Source organism: Centropristis striata, chromosome 20, assembly GCF_030273125.1.
Source record: "Centropristis striata isolate RG_2023a ecotype Rhode Island chromosome 20, C.striata_1.0, whole genome shotgun sequence".
NCBI classification, from domain to species: Eukaryota; Metazoa; Chordata; class Actinopteri; order Perciformes; family Serranidae; genus Centropristis; species Centropristis striata.
Window position 1 is genome coordinate 19,880,848 of NC_081536.1, and position 22,314 is coordinate 19,903,161.

The following is a 22,314-nucleotide window of genomic DNA, read 5'->3' on the forward strand; positions in this document are numbered from 1 at the left end:
AAGAGAGGGAGGGAGGCAGGGAGGGATGAAAGAGGACAGGGGTAGAGATGGAGGGGAAGGGGAGATGAAAGGAGGAAGAGGATGGAGAGAGAGGTTGAATGAGCATGCAAGCTACAGGACTCTGTGTGTGTGTGTTTTCTCAGATTCCTGCTGATTGAGCTTGTGCTTCTCAATGTTCAGTATTCAGCTTTCAGGTTGATGGTTGAATTGATATTTCTTACCCTGCTGTGTTTTCTGTGTGTGTATGTGAATGTGTTTTTATGATAGCGTGTGTGTGTATTTGGGCGTGTGTGTGTGTGTTAGTGCTAAACTGCTAGGTTTGGCTCAGCAAGGTGAATCTCACTCTCCCTCTCTCTGTCTCTCAGGGGTGCAGTGTGTGAGTTAGGAGGAGGTATGACTTGTCTCGCTGGGCTCATGGTAAGTGACACACACACACACACACACACACACACACACACACACACACACACACACAGATATCTGCAGGAGATGCGGTTTGGCTTCCCTAATGAAATTGACCCTTACAAATCAATACACAAACAGCATGGCCACACAGTATCTATACCTATTCATGTACATATCACTCACTTATTGTGTGCCTGACAATGTATATACATTCTGAAAACAGCTCATTAATCTATGAAAAGGTAGTAGAAATCCAGAAGACTATCAGTCTAACTTCTGGCATCCTGCCTCAAAGTTGGGTCAGTCCTTTTTAAAAGATTTAATAACACTGACCTTTTAAAAGCATTGTTTAAAGTTTAACAATACATTATAAGTATGTTGCTTCACATGCAACAGTGTTCTGATGTCATTAGAATTAGTTACATGAAAAACAAAAATCCATTGCCTGATTACTCTGGAGGTGGAATTTCAGATGTATGTAGGTAATTGCACCATTGAAAGATAATGATGTGTCTGTCTGTCTGTCTGTCTGTCTGTCTGTCTGTCTGTCTGTCTGTCTGTCTGTCTGTCTGTCTGTCTGTCTGTCCGTCCGTCCGTCCCTGCAGACTGTGACTCCTGGTTTCACATTCACATATTGAAGTTATTATAGCATGAACGCTCACAGATTGATTTGTTTGTTTTGTCAGTTAACTTTAATTTGCTCTCCCTTTTGAGTTATGTTGGTCAAATACAATCCCTAATTGTTAATATGGCAACATGTTATGTTAAATTGAGCAACAACACTCATCTGAGCACATTCATGAAACACAGCATTATCCATAAGGTCAACCACGCTTTTTCCCTTGGGTTATGAGTTCTCTGCTTAGCAAGAAAAAATGATCTCAGCAGCATTGTTAAATGTCTTACATTAAGCCAGCAACTTTAGATGGGATTAATGGGTTCAATCATAAGATAAAATACTTTTTCAATGTGGTCCAGTTTCTTTAGCCGGACTATAGAAGGGATTTGAAAAAAAGAAATACCTCTTAGATTTAATACTGTGAAAATCATAATCACATTAAACACAGTGTATGTATGCACTGATGCATTTTATCACACCACCTGTTACTTGCTTATAAAACTTGTTTGTTGAATAAACGGCAAATTGTAATTAACACACTATAAATAGTGGCAAAACACTGTCTGACTGCACGTTCATATGGGTGGCAAAACATGATGTGCAGGCAGCTTTTGTCCAAACAATTTTATATTTTCAGAATTTGAAAAGAAACAGTACCTTGCTCAGATGTCAAGCCAGTTCTTTTAGATTAACAGGATTATTTTTCCACATTAAAATGATTATAATGTGCGCTATCATTATGTTATCAGCACTCTCAGACAATCATCAGACCACCTGAGGAGTGACTCCCAGCTATATGAACTCACTCGGGTCTTAAAAGCTGTGCTGTATTGACACAACACACCCACACACGCACATTGACACACTCAGATATACCACAGTCTGTCAGCCATAGGGTTTATTAGCCAGGGTCTTAAGGGCCCCTCCACATAGCAGGCGTCAGTGTCCCATCGATCTGCTGGCTGCCATTCTGTGTGTGTGTGTGTGTGTGTGTGTGTGTCTGTGTGTCTGTGTGTCTGTGTGTCTGTGTGTGTGTGTGTGTGAGAAAGCCTGGTTTTATCTCTTGGCAGTCAATACACCATGTTTTGACATTGGTGGCTTGAGATGGAATCCTTCCTTCACACCTCTCCTTCTCCTCATCCCTCCATCATCCGTCACTGACACCACATTCAACTTTTTTTTTCTCTGTTGTCCGTGTGACCAGCTCATTAATTATTACTTTGGTTGTTGCGGTTCTTCGCTCCTTTCCACACTGCATTTTCTCATTACCCTTACTTATTTACTTACACATCCTCCATCAGTGTCCTAAAAAACTGCAAGCTAGAATTTAGGATAAAGGTGCCTCAGGGGACTATACTTGGTCCTCTACTCTTCCTATGCAGTGCAGATTATTGTGTTGTATGATACTTAATCAGATGCACATTTTACACATATTTGTGTTTATAAATATAGAAGCAAGTCTTTTGAATTTAAAATTCAGAATGGCACATGAACCTTTTTTCCCCGATTGGATCTGATGCCACTATAGGCAGAGAGACATAATTGGTAAGTGGCTTACAAAACCAATACAAATCAAAATAAACACATTTCATCAGGTTGGGTTCAGGGAAATATCATGGTTTGGATTTAAACGACCACATCACAAATGATAAGGGAGCTTTATCATCATTATTACAATAATAAATAGTGGGTTAAGGAAAGGATTCAGGTCACAACATTGACTTAAAAGGCATGGCTTTTACTTTGATATCGGATTACATACTTCACAGCGGTGCACACAGTTTGACATTTTGATAACCTTTGTTTAGGTGAAGATGTTTGTGAGCGTTTGACAGAGCCTGACTGTACAAAGCATGTGTGTACAGCGGTGGTGGATGGTAAAGGGTTGTTACAGCTCCTGATCTTTCAGCTGGATGCTCTGGTTCAGCCTGGAGCTCCCTTCCTCAGTTTGAGCAGATGGTGGGACGCACAGCACTCAGTGACCCCCTCACACACCCTGCAGGGCCTTAACATGTGTGTGTGTCTGTGTGACTTCATGTGTGTCAAAGCATGCATGTGTGTTTGTTTCAGGAATTCTCATACACTTGATATGCGACATCATGTATTTTCCATATGCCATATGAGTCAAGATTACATTGAATCAGCCACATAGAATTTGTGTGCATACCCACACAATAGCTACTTGCACTTGCACTCACCCATTGGTATATGCACACACACACTCCTTAACAGAAATTGACAGCCTGACACACATTTGCTGATATAAAAAAGGCATCTGCAAAGAAAAGAGAATGTGAAATGATGAGGTTATAGTAAAGCACACACCTCTCTATCTATGTCTCCCTCACACAGAGACACACAGCACAGCACAAAGCTTTCTATCCATTCTCCCGTCTCGCTCCCTCTCTTTCTCTTCGTCTCTCACAGTCTGCACCGCAAAGTTATATGAAGGGCATCAGGCAGGCCCGGCGAGCCGAGTGCAGAGTGACAGCGGCGAACGGAGTGATGGCTCGGCCCGATAAACACCCAGCGTCAAATGAAAAGGCTCTGCGCTTGCCATCATCCCCTGTCACAATGCAATTACTGAACAGAGTGATAGCAAGATAGCAGCCCCCACCGCTAGCCACAATGATAAAAGTATTGACTGATTTGATTGAATGATTAAAATAATGCAGACATAAAAATGGGGTGAAGATAGAGAGGGAAATGGCAGGGAGGAGAGGGAGCAATAAAAAGAGAGGGTGGGGCGGGCTGGGCTGCCAAGAGAGAAGCTTTGTAGATATGGTTATGTCATTATTGTGCGCGTGTGTGTTCAGATGTTTGCTTCATCTAAGGGTGCTTTTGGATTTGTTCTTTTGTTCTGTGTTGTTTCATTTCTCTGTCTCTTGCCTGTCTCTCTGTCTCTCAGGTTGCCATTTGTGCTGACGTGAATGAAGTTCTGCTATCAGATGGGAACGAGAAGTCCATTCAGAGTATCCTTTCATCGTCCTCTCTTTGTCTATCTCTCTATCTCTGCCTCATTCCTCCAGCGCACATTTATTTATATGCATTCATATGGGTGAATTTATTAAAATAAAAACGTTTGTCTTTTTTATTGGGATTTCAAATAGAAAATATGGTGTTTGTTTGGGCATTCCTTCACACCAAAATCATGTGAATTCACACAATGAGGCATTGATTTGGCACGTCATTTATTGTAAATTTACATGATATAAATTTCACATGTAAAAAAATCTATTTCATATTTTATTTTTTAATGTAAGGGACAACAATCTCATATCTAATGTCACATGTGTAACAGCATTTTGCAAGATAAATTGACATTAACAGGTGTTTTTTACACTTCATATGAAATATGACATTTTTGCATGTGCAGTGAAAGATTTCACATTAGCATGTGCTGTTTGAGTCTATACTGTCAAATACACCTCTCGATGTTTCAACAAGAGATTATGACATTAATGTGGATTTTTTTGCAGGACAAATGTATTTGAGTGCATTAGTTTTAGCCAAGTGTACCGAGTGAACTGGCAGCTAAGTGGATATATATACAGTACTTAAATAACTGCACCCCTTTATGTAGTAGTGGGGCTTAATCAGCCATAAATCTCCATGCCAGCTGTTATTGTTCATTAAACATTAAAAAAAGCATCATGTAATCAAAACCATTATTATTGTTAATCAATTCTGCTTGTATTTTAATCTCTTCCACGCTTGATTAAGATTGATTTCTTACTGGTTTTATTTTTCCACTTGCCATGCTGCAGCTGGAGTGTCTCTTTTTAGTCAGTATCACAAACAAAAAGTGGACAGTGTGCTGTAACCTTGGTGTTTCAGCCCTGAAATCAGAGATGGGAGTAGGGGAAGAATAGCCATCCACCTCTTTATCTTTAGGCAAAAGCAGCAGATGGGGCACCCACAGTGACAAATACTCAGCACTTGTGCTCAACATGGCATCTACCAATCCTGGCTGCCCACAATGCCATGTTAAGAGCACAGTAATTGCCATCCTGTCAGATTTTGTTTGAGACTTCATCTAATGCTAAGCCTAGGCTTAGGGCTTGATGAGTGTTTTACAAACAGGAACAATCAAGGTTTGTTTAAAATGTTTTTGTGTGTGGTTAAGGTTGAGGCCTATAATTAAGTTTTTAGGACAAATCTTTAGGTGAGTTTTTTTTTGCCCACATTTGTTCTTTGAGTGGGTTATTGATCAACTCTGTCAGCTTGCAAACCATCTTGCTCTTCTTTAGTACCCATTTTACACTTCTCCCTGTCTGATCTGCTTTGTAGCCTCTTGTTTTCCTCTTTTCTTCCCATCTTCTTTCATAATTCTTCTCCCTTTTGTACCATCCTCTGCGATCTCACTTTATTCATTCAACAACTTAAGAGGCAAGAAAAAAATAGCTGCGACTCGCCACAGTTGTTACACAGAAGCAGGAAATATAAATACACATTTCTTCCCCATTGACCAACATGGCACTTCCATATTTAGCTGTGCTTACAATATCTCTGTCTCATCCGGCTACAATGCTCCTTTACCGATCACAATAAGACTAAACAATAACATTATGGAGCCTGTAAAACACACACGCACACTCTTGGGCACACAAACAATATGCCATTGACCGGCTGCTTTGTTTCACAGAACAAACACACAGAGAGAATTGTAAGTGAAATCATAGCGAGAATGGATCGAACACACACAGAAAGAGAGCCGGAGGGTTGAGAAAGACAACAATAATTTGTTCTGGGCTCAGCCAAATTGTCCCATTCACATACTGCATGCTCTGTGTGGTATTTCCTCTCACTGGGGAAGCTGTTGGTCTTAGCCTTGTGCTAATGGCCACTGTTTGTCTCACATACGCTTATTGTGTGGCCAGCCTTACAATAGAAAGAGATAGCGGGTTGTGATATGGCTCAGTTTTTGTACAGTGAAATAGATGAGACGATACGCAGGAAAAAGAAGTTGTGAATAGACGAGATGTAAATATATCTTGTGAATAGACATTTCTTTTTCCTCAGAAGTTGTTGACCTCATTTATAGTGCAGAAACACACACAAACACACACTGCAGAGAGGAGAGACAGTTGCTGTGACCTTGAATACTCATGTTGAAAATCAATTGAAATGTTCCATTAAGAATGATTGATGCATGTCATTGGCTGCTACTTGTCTACTTCAAGTGATGGGAGCAAATATTCCTCCACTTTAATGTTCAATAATACTCAAATCTTTCACTTTTTCCTCTTTTTTTCTGCGTGTGTGTTCTCAGCTGGTGTGTGTTTGTGCATGCGCTGACCTCTGCCCCAGTGGTGTGCTGGTGATGAGATTACAGTAAGCTGCTCTGCTCTTCACCCTGTCATCCCTATGCATAATACACTGATGCACAGGTGTCCACCGTGTGTGTGCTTATGCTTGTGTATGTGCACCTGTATATCAATGCGTGCTAACCTACATATTATTTTGTATCTTCCTCTCAGCCTCTTTGATTTTAGATCGGCTCTTCAGCTATCAATCCATCTATCAACTTATCACGCATTCCTGCTCTCTCTCTCTCTATCTTTCTCACTTGCTCTCTGTCTTTGTCGATTGGATTTGTCTCAGCTCTTTGCAGGCTTTAAAGACAAGGAAATCCTAATTGAATTGCTTTGAAACTCCACAAGCCAGTGTATTACTAGACAACTTGACATCAATCGCCCTGCCTTTGTGTGCATTCATCTGCGTGTATGTGTTTGTGTGCGAGAGGGACAGTGTGAGTTTGTGTATCTGTGGTTAAAAGCTTTCCCATTGATCCAGCTAGATGCTGCTGTGATCTGCTTCTGCAGGCTGGCTCTCTATCCCTGAAGATCATCTCTGCTCACTCGTGCTGTCTCTATGTGGGTGTCTACCATATGTGCTTTTACCTTAAGAAGATCTTGATGTAGCTTTAACACACGCCACTCCAAAAACTCTCAACTCAATGTGATTACATGGGAAAATCGGCAGTTAGATTAAGAGAAATGTGGGAATCTTCTATCCAAAATCCTAAAATCCACACGTTTCATGTTTCACATGCAATGGTTGACATGAGGGGGAAAAAGTGCATTTTGCATAAGCGAATATTTTTATCCACTCATACAATGTGTAGAATTGTATGTGATTGTAGCTTCTTTCCAACTATTCCAAAGCAAAAATATCTGTAGAAAGAGACTATCTATCATCTGTGTTGACCAGTTTTTATAACTGCATCTTTCAACTTTATTGAATGTAAACAACTTAAGTCATATGTACTGTGTGCAAATAGAGAGAACATGTTTTTTTAATGTAATATGGTTTTCATGGTTCAAGCATTTTCCTACAGTGGAAGATGTAATGTGTGTCTGTGATGAATCCTTGACTGCGACTCGTCAGATGTACGAGGGCTGGCCGAGAGAAACAGGCAAGCAGGGAAGTTTGGCTCCACACAGGTTTCTGCCAGGTGAGAACATATTCTTTGCTCTTTATCTTTCTCAAAGTTTTTGTCCTATTGGCTGACATTTTCACATGATACACAGGGGAATTATTTTGTTCAATGCTACAGTCAGATATCTGGAAGACCAACACATCTTAATACAAATGTATAAATGTCTTGTGTGAATCCAAAACAGCTGGGACATTGTCTACAATGTAAATAAAAACAGAAAGGTTTGCTACTGCGCTACGTATATTCAATTAAAAACTGTACAAAGACAGTATATGTTATGTTCAAACTGAAACTCTGTTTGTTTTGAAATTGGGGTTATATGTTAATTTTAAACGTTTTTTTTTTTTTTTTCATTTTTAGCTCTTTGAATATGAAACAAAAGATCAACCCTTGTTAGCTACATACCGAATACCCATTCTTCAAGTAGAATTTGAGTGTGTAAGCGTGTACATGCACAAAGAGTCATCCAAGCAAAATGATTCCCTTTGATAGAGATCCAGAAAGCATCAAGATAACTTTCCATGACACACACACACACACACACACACACACGCACACACACATGCACACACACCTCATATGCAAGGACGGGCTAAAACGTAGTTAATTGTTGTCCCTGTCTCAAAAAAGGCATTTTACCATTGACTGGCTGTTTTGCTCCCCTACCTCTTCCCTCTTAATCTCTCTCTCCGTTTCTCCCTCCTGCGCATATTTACATGAGTGGAAGATGGAGTGAAAAAGTAAACGTATAATTAGGCTACATTACTTTGATTGTTTTCTTTTCAGATTATGCCTGCTGTCATCGCTGCACCGCAAGAGAGGGCGAAGGGCACGATGCGATTGGACAAGGGGAGGGAGAGGGAGGGGCATGTTGCGTGATGGTGTGTGCACACGAATGCATGTGTGTGTATGCGCATGTCGGGACCTCCTGCCGTGAATCGAGATTGTGTTTCTAGCGGGGCCTAATGTTTTGTTTACTGAGTGTTAATAATGCCTAATTAATAATCCCCCACTCTGCCTAACAGTCTGAGAGAGAGGGGGAAAATGGTGTGGAAAAAGAGATGGAGGAGAAAGCTGTGAACAGTACGCAGCGTCAGCACCACCCTTACACTCTCTGGAACAACGAAATTATAGCCAAAGAAAAACACATTAACCACTTGTTATCCACGACAGAAAGTAAACTCTAATGCTCTGAAGCGCTGAGCAGAAGATACCAAGTTGTCTGAGCACCACAAGTGACAGATAACTGATGAAGACATTAATGAAAAGCAGACCGGGTGACAACTCTGGCCATTGAGACTAGTGGACAAAGACAAACCTGGCAACCCAGAGAAAAAAGTCAGTCCTGCCAATAACAAGGGGTAGACACAGAGCAACACTTTTTGCTGAAATGCCAAGAATTTGACCTCCTTTTGACCAAAACGGCAAACCAAATTTTAATAATGCAGAAAAAAGATGAAATTGCTGTAATACGCAACAAAACTTCAGAAAATCTGCCTCTTCTTTATCTTTTATGGTTCTCACTATATCAGTTGCATGATAGCTCATTCAATCATACAGTTTCTTTTCTTTCATATTGTTTTTGTAGTATTTTTTTTTTCCTACATTCTGAAACATTATATTGTAAACCATGTAGAACCTGCTATGACAATGGTCATGTCAATATGAGCGTAAAGAGTAAGAGAGAGGACAGTGTGGATGCCTATGTGTGTGTTCACATGGTATAAATGTCAAGTGTCATGTCAGAAGCTCCCTCTCTTTACCTTACAGATGACATGTCTCCCCTCCCCGACACTTTCTCCAAGTCTCTACTGAAGCAGAAAAACAGTGGGTGTCAGAGTGAGAGGTGTCAGGGAGCTCAAAGTGTTGGAAAGAGAGAAAAGAAGCAGTGAAGGACAAACTGATGTCGCTCGCTGTGCAGCTTCATGAACACCGGCTTTCTTCTGTCACCAGCTCTGCACGTGCTAAACTTTGGTTTCTGTTTTTATGTGTGTGCTTACAGGGTGGTGAGGTGGGACTGTGAGTCAGACATTTCGGCACTAGAGGGTCACTTTGACATTGTCATGTGTGCAGACTGGTAGGTTCACACACACACACACACACACACACACACACACACACACACACACACACACACATACATACACAGATTTATCTCAGTGTGTGCGTTCATGGCATTAATTTTCGGTTTTTGCGTGACAGTTCTTGCGAGGCCCCCCGCCAGCGCATGGACCTTCCACTGCTTGTCCACACACACACATACACACACATACATACATATGCTCAGATGCCCGCCTGCCTCCATTTTACACCAAATTGCTTCGTTTTCATGCTTGGTGTCCCAGCAAATGGATGACTTAGGCAAATTGCAAATAATTGCGCCTTGACAAGGAAGGAGACACAGTAAGATAAAGAAAGAGTTGAGGGCGGATGGAGGGAGGAGTAGAAATGGAGATGGAAATGGAGAGATAGAGCAACATAAACATAACAATTAGCCTATCGTTCATTGAAATGTAGATCTTGTGGCCAATTGAGAATAACATCTTTTTTATCGCTCAATTGTACTGTGTGAGGTAAAATGCATCAGGATTTTTTAGTGTACCCCGCACAGCGACATCCTTGGAAAAAATATGAAGAATGGAAAGAATGATCTCTGAAAGCAATTGAGAGTTTGCATTGCTCCTTCGAAACATTATTCCCTTCTTTTACTTTTTTCCTTTTTTTTTGGTGGCAAATCAATAAAACGGGATGGATTGTACAACCTTGACTTGTTTACAGAGAGACAGACAAACACAAATACAGACAGAAACACAAACACAAACAGTGGTAAATAAAAAAATGTGTACTTTTATTACACATTTTTTTGCAGCTGTAGCATCCTGGGTTCAGTCAGTGCACACCTACAGTACTGACTAGAGAGAAAAAGAAAACTCAAACACGATGTGTTTCATCTGACAGATGAGTAATAAAAAGGCTTGTGCTCGTCTGCCTATACTGTAAAAATGCCAAGTTAGGACGTAAAAAATACTATCAGCATATAAAGAAAAACTGAAATTATGCAAACAAGCCAGCCTAATCTAATGCTGCAACACAAGTGAGTGAATTATGACAGCTTAGAACATTTTGCTGTGATGCAGCACAAAGGGACAAAGTGTCACCATTTGCAGTATGTGGCCTTCCTGCAGTTTCTTGCAGTGCTCCTGCAGAGGGACTCCAATGCTCATGTAGGTAGTAATGTAGAAAGTTTTAGGGGGATAACACATGCAGCAGACCTTAAAATCAGCAGACAGACAGGTAGCAGAGCACTTTTTTCACCACCGACATGAAATGTGACTGCTCTGAATTACATCATTGCCACTAAATCATAATGAATCATTTTAAAATGACTGGAAATAAAACATATTTACATTTCTATTGCATAAATAAAAGACTATGAAAATTACTAAATCATACATGAGGTCACATTTTATAAAACCATTTGTTAAATCTACATATTCATTGGCTTATTCATATAACATGCATTCAATTCATAAATCAACAGTTTTTGGAATAAAATATTATTTATTTATTTATTTATTATCTGTAAACTCTGTGATAGGATTTTATTCATTATATTTACAATTGTAAACACTGGGTGTGTCTCATCTGTGGTATGTTTTTCCGGTTGGCAACCAGAAATCATAAAATCCCACCACTTCTTCGAGATGTTATTGTAACTGCCTGGCAGCCACAACAGATTCACTGCTTTCAGATTTCACTCACGCAGTTCACCCTTCTTGCTGTGTATTTGCGACTGATCGATTGCTCACTCTTTAATTGTGTACTTTCTCACAATCCTACATCTTTGTCAGAGATTATTTTTTACAGTTTAATCATTTTTTCCGTGTCTCAATTAGAGGGATGCCCTTTAGTTAGAGCCATGATAGGAAGGCCAGAGGATGTGCAGGTGTAAGAGGTTCAACTAGGTTCAACCTAATTTTTGAATGACTCTGGAGGGAAAGCTGGGGTTGCAGAGTGTTTAAGCAGGAGAAAACTGAAGCTCACTGTGTTGGTTCAAAAAACTGTGCAGTGACGAGCCACCGGGAGCAGATAACTTTCACCTTGAGATACTGAAGGCAAACACGTTTCTGTCCATTTACCACCACACCTGCACACTGACACACACACACACATGCACGCACACACACCCTGAGAAGATGGACATGCTGTTGGTTGAAGCGAAAGTACTTGACTGTTTTCCAGCTTCACAAACACTGAACAAATTTAGCTTGTGTACAGTATGTGTGTATCTATTTGCACGAGTGTGTGCATGTGTGCTAAGTGCAGCATTAGCAAACGCCGTTATCATTATTGTAATGTCACGGTCATTACAGGTAATAGTCAGGTACAGCATCCAGAGAGAGAAAGAGAGCCGGCAGCTAATAGAGGATATTTTACAGTGGACTAGTGTGTATCTGTGGTGTGTATGCACATGTGTACGATAGATAGAAGCAGATAGTGTGAGATCACAGTAAATTGCATAAGAATTTTTAGATATCGCAGGGTTTTCAGATGTTGTATTTCTCCCAGCAGAGATGCTGCATGCTTTAGGGAGTCAAGGATGTGTGTGCTGCAAGATGCTTCTCTCTGCGGTGCCCCGTTTCCTGCATGTGTATGTGAGTGAGTGACTCTGTGATAATTGCAGTGGTGGTGGTTGAAGAGTGATGGCTGACCGATTAACGGGCGCATCATGGTGATGATCACCTGCGAAAAGGTCAACAGCGCGACTTCCACTCCGATTAATTATAGCTCCCACCAGTAGCAACGGAACTACCGCTGAGAAGTGAGGGGAGCAGAAGAGAGGAGGGCAGTACGGGAAGGAGAAGAGCTGGGTGGAACAGTGTGTAGCAGAAGTCCATTATGTGCCAACTTCTTCCACTCTCCTGCCTACCCTTGAAGAATGGGGGGTTGTGCATCTAGGAATGTTATTAAGTGGAGCACTGCTTCGACAACTTTTTAACGTGAGGAAATGGCACCAATAAGACATTATGAACTGCAACAAGGTCTCAATCGTATGTTAGTATACTGCTAGATGTGGACTTCAGATATAACAGGTCAAGGCCAGCTATACTGCTAGCCAGTCACAATAGCAGTCGATTAAAAAGTGCTTCAGTTGGTATACAACTTCTACTGAAAACGAATACCACGTAGGGGTGAAATTTCACCACTGACCTTCATATGTATATACACAATAGTCCTACGGATTTATCTCTAAAAGGCCACTACATTTTACACAAGGTCAGCTTCTTTCTGTAATTATCCCACACAAAATACAATTCTTTTTCCTTCTGCTTTCTAGCTAAAACCGTCAGAGCAAGTAGACACATTTCTCCATCGTGGCACCAGCACAAAGTGTGTGTGTGTGTGACAGAGTGAGGGAGAGATAGAGGGGGAAAGAGATGGATTCCTGCAGTGGGCATGTGGGTGGCAGAGGATCCTTGGCTGGGATGTTGGCGTGTCTGCTCTCTCCAAAAGCTGTCCATGTGTGGGCGCTGAGATAAAGCCCTGTTTGTGTGTAGGTTTATGCATGTGTGTGCATCTATTTCTGTACTATATCTACATCATTTGCAGCTTCCATATATTGAAATATGCACTTTGTATGCACACAAGTTGTTTGTGTTTCACTATGGAATGGATTGTTATATCTAATCAGATAAGATTAGGAACTTTGCACATTGATACACACAAATACACACAAATATGTTGTTGAAAGCTCTATGTGGCAGGAAACTATATGGGATGAATATCTCTCATTTTAAAACCCTTGAACATTAATCACTCTGCATTTCTGTCCAACAAAAGCTGAAAAGAGATCTAAGTTGTATGTTAATTGATTCCAGATTTATTTTCAACAAATAACAACCAAAATAACAAGAGGTCTCCAGCCTTACAACTTCAACAGAGTTATTCTTAGAGGCACACTCAGTGTCTTTGCCAAGAAATGTGTAAGTCGCTTTCTAAGAATGACATTCAACTACACACATAAATCCTTGTGCTTTTTAATGCGATGAAAGAGTGAAACCAGTGTTGTGCTGCCTGATAGTTTTGGTATTAACTGAGTTTTTAAGAGGATCTAGGTTAACACATTTACTGTAGTGCACTTCACTAGCTCTATATTTAGTGTTTGCGTGTTGTTTTATTTCTTTTTGTGTACACGGTCACAAGGTTGTGTTGCTATTCCACAGTTAAGTGGCTTAGTCTTGTTTTCCCACAATGACAGCATGTAGATATGTAGTAAGAGTGAATTTTGCAGATGGTCTGGGTTTGGACTATTTGGAAATGAAGTAAATACATGTGAACAAAATAAATAGAAAACTGAAATCATACTAAAATGGACAAAGCTTTACTTACTAATAGCTGAAAGGTATTTAAAAAAAAATTTGGTTGAGGCATATTATTGCAACCTGCCAAAGCTGAAATAAATTGTTATAATATCCTAGTTATGCATAAAAAATAGCATCTTAACCCTTAAATTCCCCCTTGGGAGACTACAGCCTAAAAGATGATGTCATGTGTTTCCATGGTCTCACCCTCACAGCCTTGATGGTATCCTGTATGTTCACATGCGTGTGTAAGCAGACAAATATAGCAACAACACCCTCACACACTCACGCCCGGTTTGTGCCCTTTGACCTCCAGTCAGTTTTGTCTGGAGTTGGATGGGCTGTGCCGGGTGGGAGGGGTCAGCGTGAGACAATAGGTCTCTGACAGTCTGGGGGCATCAGAGGTGACCTGAAAGGGGGACTCCAACCAATTTGTACGTCCATGAATATTACGATGGCATTATTAAACTGTGACTCCCATCCAGTTTAACAGACTGTGAGACATTCCTCTGAGTCCCACAATAATACCAATTTGCATTATCTCCATTTTATTATACGTTCAAAGGGAAGAGAGACCAGAAACTCAAACTAACAACAAATGACATGCTTCCATAATGCAATGGCTAAATAATAACAGTTATATGTGAAAAATGTATTTTAAGGCGGTAGACAAAATGTTATCACGGCCTTATGGAAAGGGAAATACAACCACAACTGCAACCATGGGAAAGGTGGCTCATGTTAGTTTAACTTTTTGGAATTTCACTGAATTTTTGTCACATCACGTCTCAACTGAGTCATTCTGGCTTCCCAGATGGGTTGAGGAGTGCATTCAATTTAATTACATTTTTATTTATTTATTTTACAGAATCTGGTTAGTACAAATTTTGGGACAATTTTTAAATGAGACATGTGAAATTATTGTTTTTGGTGAAATATCACCATTTTAACCTTCAATTTGGTTATTTTTCTGATGTGTGTGACACCTGTGTGCGACACGTTATTTAATTAGCAGTTAAACTTTGTGTTTTTCCTGAATGACTTACAGTAATGGATAGTTGTCATGAGGCTCATTTTATGGAACGCATGTGGATTTATTTGTGCCAGAATGTTATAGCAGAAGCTGTAGACGTCTTTAAGGTAAACATTTTCATCAGGAATGACTGTGGCTCTTTTTTATCCTTTTAATTGTTGCCCTGGCCTCGTGTGTGTGTGTGTGTGAGTATGTGCCTGCGTGTGTGTCTGTCAGTTGTTGCCTCCACCCAACCAGCTCACTTCCTTGTTTTCCTTACCACTCACTTTTCCCGTGAACTGATATCTGTGGCAAAATAAACCAAACACAAACCTCTCACCTTTCAAGTCAAATAAACTTTGCACCTCTGTTTAACCTTAAAAAGAAAAACAAACTTCACACATACGTACACACATCCTGGTATGATGAGAGCTCGGATGGCAAGTCCTGTTTCTTTGTGTAGGTGTGGGCAGAGATTCAGTGACGTGCATAGTTCTCGGTCCTCTCTGGGATCAGAGGATTTTGAATGAGCAGAGGTCAGAGCCTGTGATTGGAAAGTTACGTCCAGATTGCCACTCCACCGGCCAGTTGGATGGATGTGCAGGATTATGTCAAATCTGCACTGTATTGTTGCATTTTAGTCAAATTACTCCACTCTCATCTGTGATAATAGGTACACACAAACAAGCACACCCACACACCGCTCTACTTACTTGCATAATGGATTGAAATGTGTCTTTGTGGATACAGAGACAGGTGTTACTTTGTTTAGAATGATTGGAGTCGATTTGTGCCTGCGCTTGTGTGTTGAATTTATCTTCATCTAAAAGCTCACCATTATAAAGCATCTTCTTGTTTTCAGATTAGATTATAGGGATAAAGAAAGTAACACTTTATTACAACCTAATTTATACTTTTATCAGGGCTTCAACAAGCTACATTGAGCTAATTGTCATGACCTCCTCAACACATAATGTAGTTCTTGTAGTCCTAAAAGAATATCTGTTTCATCTTCTTTCAAGAACTGAATTTTGTGAGATCCCACAATTTGCAGAGGTTGAAAATTATATATTTTTTATTTTTATTTTATTAGATGCTGATGTACAGCAGGAGGAGTGACTGTGTAACCTAACTTCACCTCTAAATGACTTTGGCAGTGCAGTAATTATATCAGACACTGGAGTTATTTATCCTTTCACCTGACAAGTGAAACACATTTTCAGTTGATTCAAAACCATTCTTAGTGGAGGTCAAAACTAGCTTGCAGGAAGGTTTTCCAACATTTCCGTGACTAATGTTACTGTGATGTTTTTGTTGGTGTTATACAATTGAACACTAGTTCAAAACCTGCATCGAAGCAGGCAAATATCCTTCAAGCAACCCTTAAATATGTAGATGTATACCCATTTGTCGCTGACTCAAGGAATGGCATTTGTGTCCCAGAAGGCTTGATATATGGTATCTGAATTATTTAAATGTGTGCTAATCATTTTGTTTCTGAAGTTGTAGAGATATTGCTATAATGCTCTTATTCCCTTGCACGCACGCACGCACGCACACACACACACACACGCAAGATATAATACAGTGGTGTTTCATGTACACTGGAGCCAGTTAATTAGATTTTATAAAATGTATTTTCTGATTTATTTTTCCTTTCCGTGTTGTTTTGTTCTTATATCTTCATATTAACTTCAGAGCGAGCATTCCAGGTATTAATCCCACAAATTCAAGGTGCTTTTTGCTCTGCTTTGAAGTGTTACAATAAATGTGTGTATGCCTGTGCAAGCACACGTGTGTGTGTGTGTGTGTGTGTGTGTGTATTTACTGTAGGTGATGGTATCTGTGCACGTTGAATTTTCTGATGTTCTGCATTCCTCTCAGTGCCTCGACAACAGGCTGAGGTGAATACACGTGGAAACTCAAACGTAAACAAAAAGGGGAAAGCATCTTACCCATGCAAATTGTTTTTCCCCTTCTTCCTGTTGGTGGATTTATTTGTGAACAAAAGAAAATAAATAGCCTGCTGCTTTATCTGGAGCTGCTATCATAAGAATGCATTCTAACCTGACTCTCCCTCTCCCTCTCAGTTTGTTTCTCGACCAGTACAGAGCCAGCCTGGTTGATGCCATAAGGAGATTACTGCAACCCAACGTAAGTGTGCATGTGTGTGCATGTGTGTGTTTGTGTGTGTGTGTGTGCCTCTGTGTGTGTGCCTCTGTGTGTCTACTGTATATATCTCTGCTTATCCCCTTCCTCTAAATCACCACCCACTCTTCTCAATCATAATTAGGCCTCGCCCAAAACCCTATACACATTAATAGTCTGACAGGATTAATATCATGTAATGCTTTAATGCTTATTATGAGCAACTTGAATGCATCGCTCTGATCTCTGTCTCTCTCTCTCTCCTGCCTTCCCTTAATCATAAATCCGAGGCAACTTCTCCCTTTTGGCCTCGCGATAAGACCCCACGCTGTGACAGCCAAAGCAAATGGGGGGAAAAAAAGCAAAAGGCTGGAAGAGATAGGGTTGAGGTTTCTATTCATCTGAGGGAAGAGGGGTGCGTTTTAACTACAGAGGCCAGGCTGGTATAAGGAATATCTGTTTATGAAAAAAAGGTGAAACAGCACTGGGTGGAAGGAGGTAGGGGGAGGAAAGAAGGAGAGGACACAGGAAGGGGTGAGGGAGGAGAGGAAGAGATGGAAGGAGGAAAAAAATATTGAGAGAAATTTGGCGAAAGAAATGGTGGAAAATACATTTGTCTTTATTTAGAATCCCAACACGGATCTGTAACACTCTATTATAACCATCATTATTTAATGTTAAATTAAAGTGAATTAAACTTAAGTACCTATTAGTTATGTCACTGTTAACACAAAATGAAATAATAATTAGTGTTTACCATTTATTAGTAATGCTATTATTTAACTCTTTTTGCACACAACATTGTTTAAACCTTATCAACTATTGGTTAATTATTACCAATTGAACTGTAAACTCCCTATTAAGATTATTAGGGCGGTTGTCATACAGTTGCAACAGATGATTGTAATACTTTGTTACAAGGTTAATAAATACTTACTAGCTTATTAATGAGGCCAAGTTAATGTTACTTGATGCTTCATAAACCACTAATTAATCACGAATAAATTATATTATATAATACTAAATATTAATAATACATTATTATAAGCATTAGTTTAAGTTGTATAATAGCCATCCAAACTTTATCTTTATAGATACTTAACAAACATTTCTTAGGTTTACAAAGGTTTACAAATTATTTGGTAATCATTAACAAATACATAATATAATATAATATAATATAATATAATATAATATAATATAATATAATATAATATAATATAATATAATATAATATAATTTTGTTGTTATACAACATACATTTTAGGTGAACTAACCTTTATTACATTTGTTACAAATGGCAGAGGTAACTAAAAAGACAAAGGATTATGTTATTAATATTACATTGAGGTTGTTGCCAGCAGTGACACGCGTTTCCTCATCTGACATCTCGACAGTGACATGCGCAGAAACACCTACAGACAGAAAATGTGTCTCGGTTGCAGTTGAATGCAGAAGCTGCTGTTGTCGAATGACAGACATGACATCTGGCCATTGTTGTACATCTGTGTGTTAAGTCTCTCTTCATGTCTCTCTCTCTTTAATCCAGTGGAGATAATTCGGGGGCTAATATGATTTGAGTGTCGGCCATCAGACTGTCGCTGCCACAACAAGCTTTGCCAAATATTTAATAATTTGCTAAGCTGATTAAGCAATTAACAAAGCAATTAATTCTCCCATCTAATGGCACTAATTTGTTGTTTCTGACAAAGGTGGTCCATCCGGTGGGCTGGATCCCCTTAATCAGCTGATTAGTGCAGGGAGGAGTTGTTTGTTTGCTTTTGCTGTGTTTTTAGAGAGGGGGGGTGGGGGGGGGGTGGGGGGGTGCAACTGGATATGCAGATGAAAAATCATCTGTCAGACGTCGTGATCAGGCTCTATGTGTTCATTTAGCTTGAGCTGTGCATTTTGTTTGCTTATTTTCTGTGTGTTTGTGTGTTTGTGTGAACATCCTGCTTTGCTCTATTTAATTAAAACAATTATAACATGATCAACATGAAATACAACTAAAGCTGAAGGATTTCAAAGAAACTCTGAACCTGTTGGTAATCCTCTTAGTATTTACAGGATGTCTGTGATTCATGTGCACATACAAACTGTCACACACACACTTTTACATCTTACATACACAAGGAGACACCAAGACATGTGTGTTCATTTCCATGGTTAGTAGGGTGATTTTCTTGCTTATCATCTAATATGTACCTGGTAAAAATCAAAGGAAAGAGAGAAATACTGTCTGTGTGTGTTTAAAGATAAGTTTTAGGAGAAATTAGGTGTGAAAAGATGTTTGAAGTTCCCCACAAATTTGCTGTGCCACTATATTCACAATCCAACTCATTTTTTGTTCAGGGCACGGCGTTGGTGTTTGCTCCACAGCGAGGTGAAACTCTGAGACTGTTTTGTCAACTGGCCCAGCAGGCCGGACTCTGCGCCTCGCAACACCAGCAGTATGATGCTCAGGTCTGGGATGTTCACTTAAAGGTACGAAGAGAGACCAAGAATAGAAAGACATCAGTATGAGCCCAGAGAAAAAAAAATTAAATTGTTAGGAGAGACAAAAACTAATGCTATCAAAGTCTACAGGAATTATTCTTTTACCTGTCACTTTTTCATGATATAAGAGTTTGAATTGGGCGCTTTAAGGGCATTTTCCACACCTGTCCTTTTTAGTCCAGTTAAATCAGACTTTTTCTCGAATGGAAAGGGGAAAATTTTCCAAATTTATTCAGAATCAGAATAATTTTTACTGCCAAGTAGGTTTATTGGTGCCAAAGAGTAATAAATATAAATATAGATTAAGGAAACAAGTACTTCAAAAAACAGCAGCATTGGAGAACAGAAAAAGTCAACATACAAACAATATTTAAAACATATATAAAAATATAATCAGAAACAATCAGCACATATGGAGTTATTTAAATGAGGGAAGGAGCTGTGAAAACAGGAACATGCAAGTTAGATAAGGTCAGGGTGGCTGTGTATACATTAGTGCAGAGGAAGAGTCAGAGGGGGTCTCTGGTCTTGTTGATGAGGCCAGTTGCAGAGGGGAAGAACCTGTTCTTGAGTTGTGTCCTGATGGACCAAAACCTCCCGCCAGTTTTATGAGTTTTCTGCACTGACTACAAGCTCGACTTCCTTGATGTCTTAACCGAGGCAGCAATAGCGAGAAAATCTTGCATGCCATATATTAGTTGAGACTGGGAAAGTTGGTTGGTTGCTGAAATCATTCCTTGTCTCCAGACTGGCCATGAAACTATTCCTTCCTGACGAAAAAGCAAATCCACAGACTGATGAATGTATTTATTATTTGCTTCGGTTTAACTTTTACACAGACGAGCATTGTATTAAAATGGACTTGTATAAAACACAGTCTTACTGCATTCTCAAACATGTTGCTACAAAATAAAGAAAACCAGCAACAATCCAGGTCGCATAATGTGCACTCCACTCTAATGAAGACCCGTGGATTAGCCTGTCGTTTGATGTTTAGACACACTTTGTGAGACACATTGGAGCAAAAACAAGCTGCCTTAACTTGGCACAGAGAGAGAGAGACGGAGAGAGGGAAGGAGAGAGAGGACCATGAAAAGGAGAAAAAGAATGACAGAAAGCACATGAGTAGGTAGTGTTAAAAGAAGTGGTGTCCAGCTGTTAACTCCATTACACACACAGCTACAATAGAAGAGGACAGCGAGGAGTGGGCTAAATTGGTGCACACACATTCACCTACACTGGTGGGACAATTGGACAGACTGGCCATTAAAGTGCCTGTTAAAGTGGCCTGAACCTCACCGAGTAAATTCTCACTCCTTCTTTCCTTCTCTCTCTTTACTATTTGTCCCTCACTAAATTTAGCATCACAATTACTCACACGTTTTGTTTCTAAGTGACTCTGGACCCTTTCAAACCACATTTAAGGTGAGCACACAGTTACAGACTCGAGACAGGTTTAGGGAGTGCTCAGGTCAAGTTGTCACAATTCACATCTGGCCTCTACACCACCCTGCAGTGAGAGAGCTGGTGGCTGCTGTTCTCACTTGAGAAAGTCAAGTTCATATCAAACATTACATTTTTTTACATTACATGTCATTTAGCAGACGCTTTTGTCCAAAGCGACTTACAACACACACCAATATGCCTCTCTGATGGTCTAACTCTGGCTGATGAGATTCTTCTGTGTCTGTCACTAATTTGAGTGAGCCATGTCCCTTAAGAGTTATGTAAAAGTTATTAAACAAAATGCCACCAGGTTACATTTTAACGAGAAAGTGCAGACTTCCATCAGGTCCAATGGTCCATCCATGTATTCCTCACATGGTCCCATTTCCAGAGTTGTGAAACATTTCTCTGACTTTGATGTATTTCATGTATTTATTTCATGAGCTTTAAGTTGTAATGTGGTACCAACATGGATGTTACAGAGAAGATGTGTTGTATTTTCAACAAGAAAACTGTTAACATACTATACTGTATGTCAATTGTTGCAATTTCCTGGTCAAAATGAACGTTTTTATAGTTGGCCAAATGAAGCACCATAAGCACCTCTAAAAACTTCAGCATTGTTTAAAAACAACCTCCTAGTTTTTTTCTGAAAAACTGCACAGAATGTCGTTTACCAAATAATTTATTTCTCAGCCTCTGTATCAGATAGAGATATGAAATAAAAAAACATCTGGAAACTTAAACCCTTTGCTTTAACTGAAAATAGTTGCCTTTGCCCTAAACTGTTATAAAACATAATACTTCAGTCGCCCTCTATTTTCTGTTAATTTTTTTTTCCCATTTTGCCTTCCACACGTGGATCTTGTTGCATTTAATCTGTTATGCATCTTGAAAATGACAAGATCATCCAAAACGCTGCATCCGGTCTAAATGGGTTAGCCAAAGCCTTTATCTCTTCCTCACGCTACACAAGTCTTTTGGCAGCCTAAAAGTGTTAAAGTTCTGTGCTTTATCTCATCCCCCCTGACCTCCATTTGGACTAGAAATGGTATCAGTAGGTTAATCCAGGCAATAATCAAATTTCCTACAAAATGTCAAATGTAGTCTTGCATAGGCACACCTTTGCCACACAACATGTCATCACTGGAGAAAAGTCTGGCTGTGGTCCATTATCATTCTGCTGGGTTGTCTGATTTCTTTAAACCAATCACAATTGTCTTGGACAGTGCTGACATATTTTAACACATTAGTTTAAATGTAGTCTGCAACCATAAGAACAAAAAAGTTTAATCTTCTGTTCAATTTCCCCTATTTGATACAACTGAAAGGCCAATGCACATTGCTTTAAAATAGATCAGATAAGGGGAAAAAATATACACAG

At 39.6% G+C, this 22,314-nt stretch overlaps 1 protein-coding gene across 1 annotated transcript in view; it reads left to right on the forward strand.

Annotated features, from left to right (window-relative positions):
- Positions 1–22,314, forward strand: part of camkmt (calmodulin-lysine N-methyltransferase) — a 115,104-nt gene that overhangs the window by 82,462 nt on the left and 10,328 nt on the right. The window contains exons 6-11 of the mRNA XM_059359040.1: positions 366–417; positions 3,933–3,996; positions 7,415–7,481; positions 9,469–9,543; positions 16,931–16,994; positions 19,341–19,472. Coding sequence (XP_059215023.1) covers positions 366–417; positions 3,933–3,996; positions 7,415–7,481; positions 9,469–9,543; positions 16,931–16,994; positions 19,341–19,472 — 454 coding nt within the window. The remainder of the gene's footprint in view (positions 1–365; positions 418–3,932; positions 3,997–7,414; positions 7,482–9,468; positions 9,544–16,930; positions 16,995–19,340; positions 19,473–22,314) is intronic.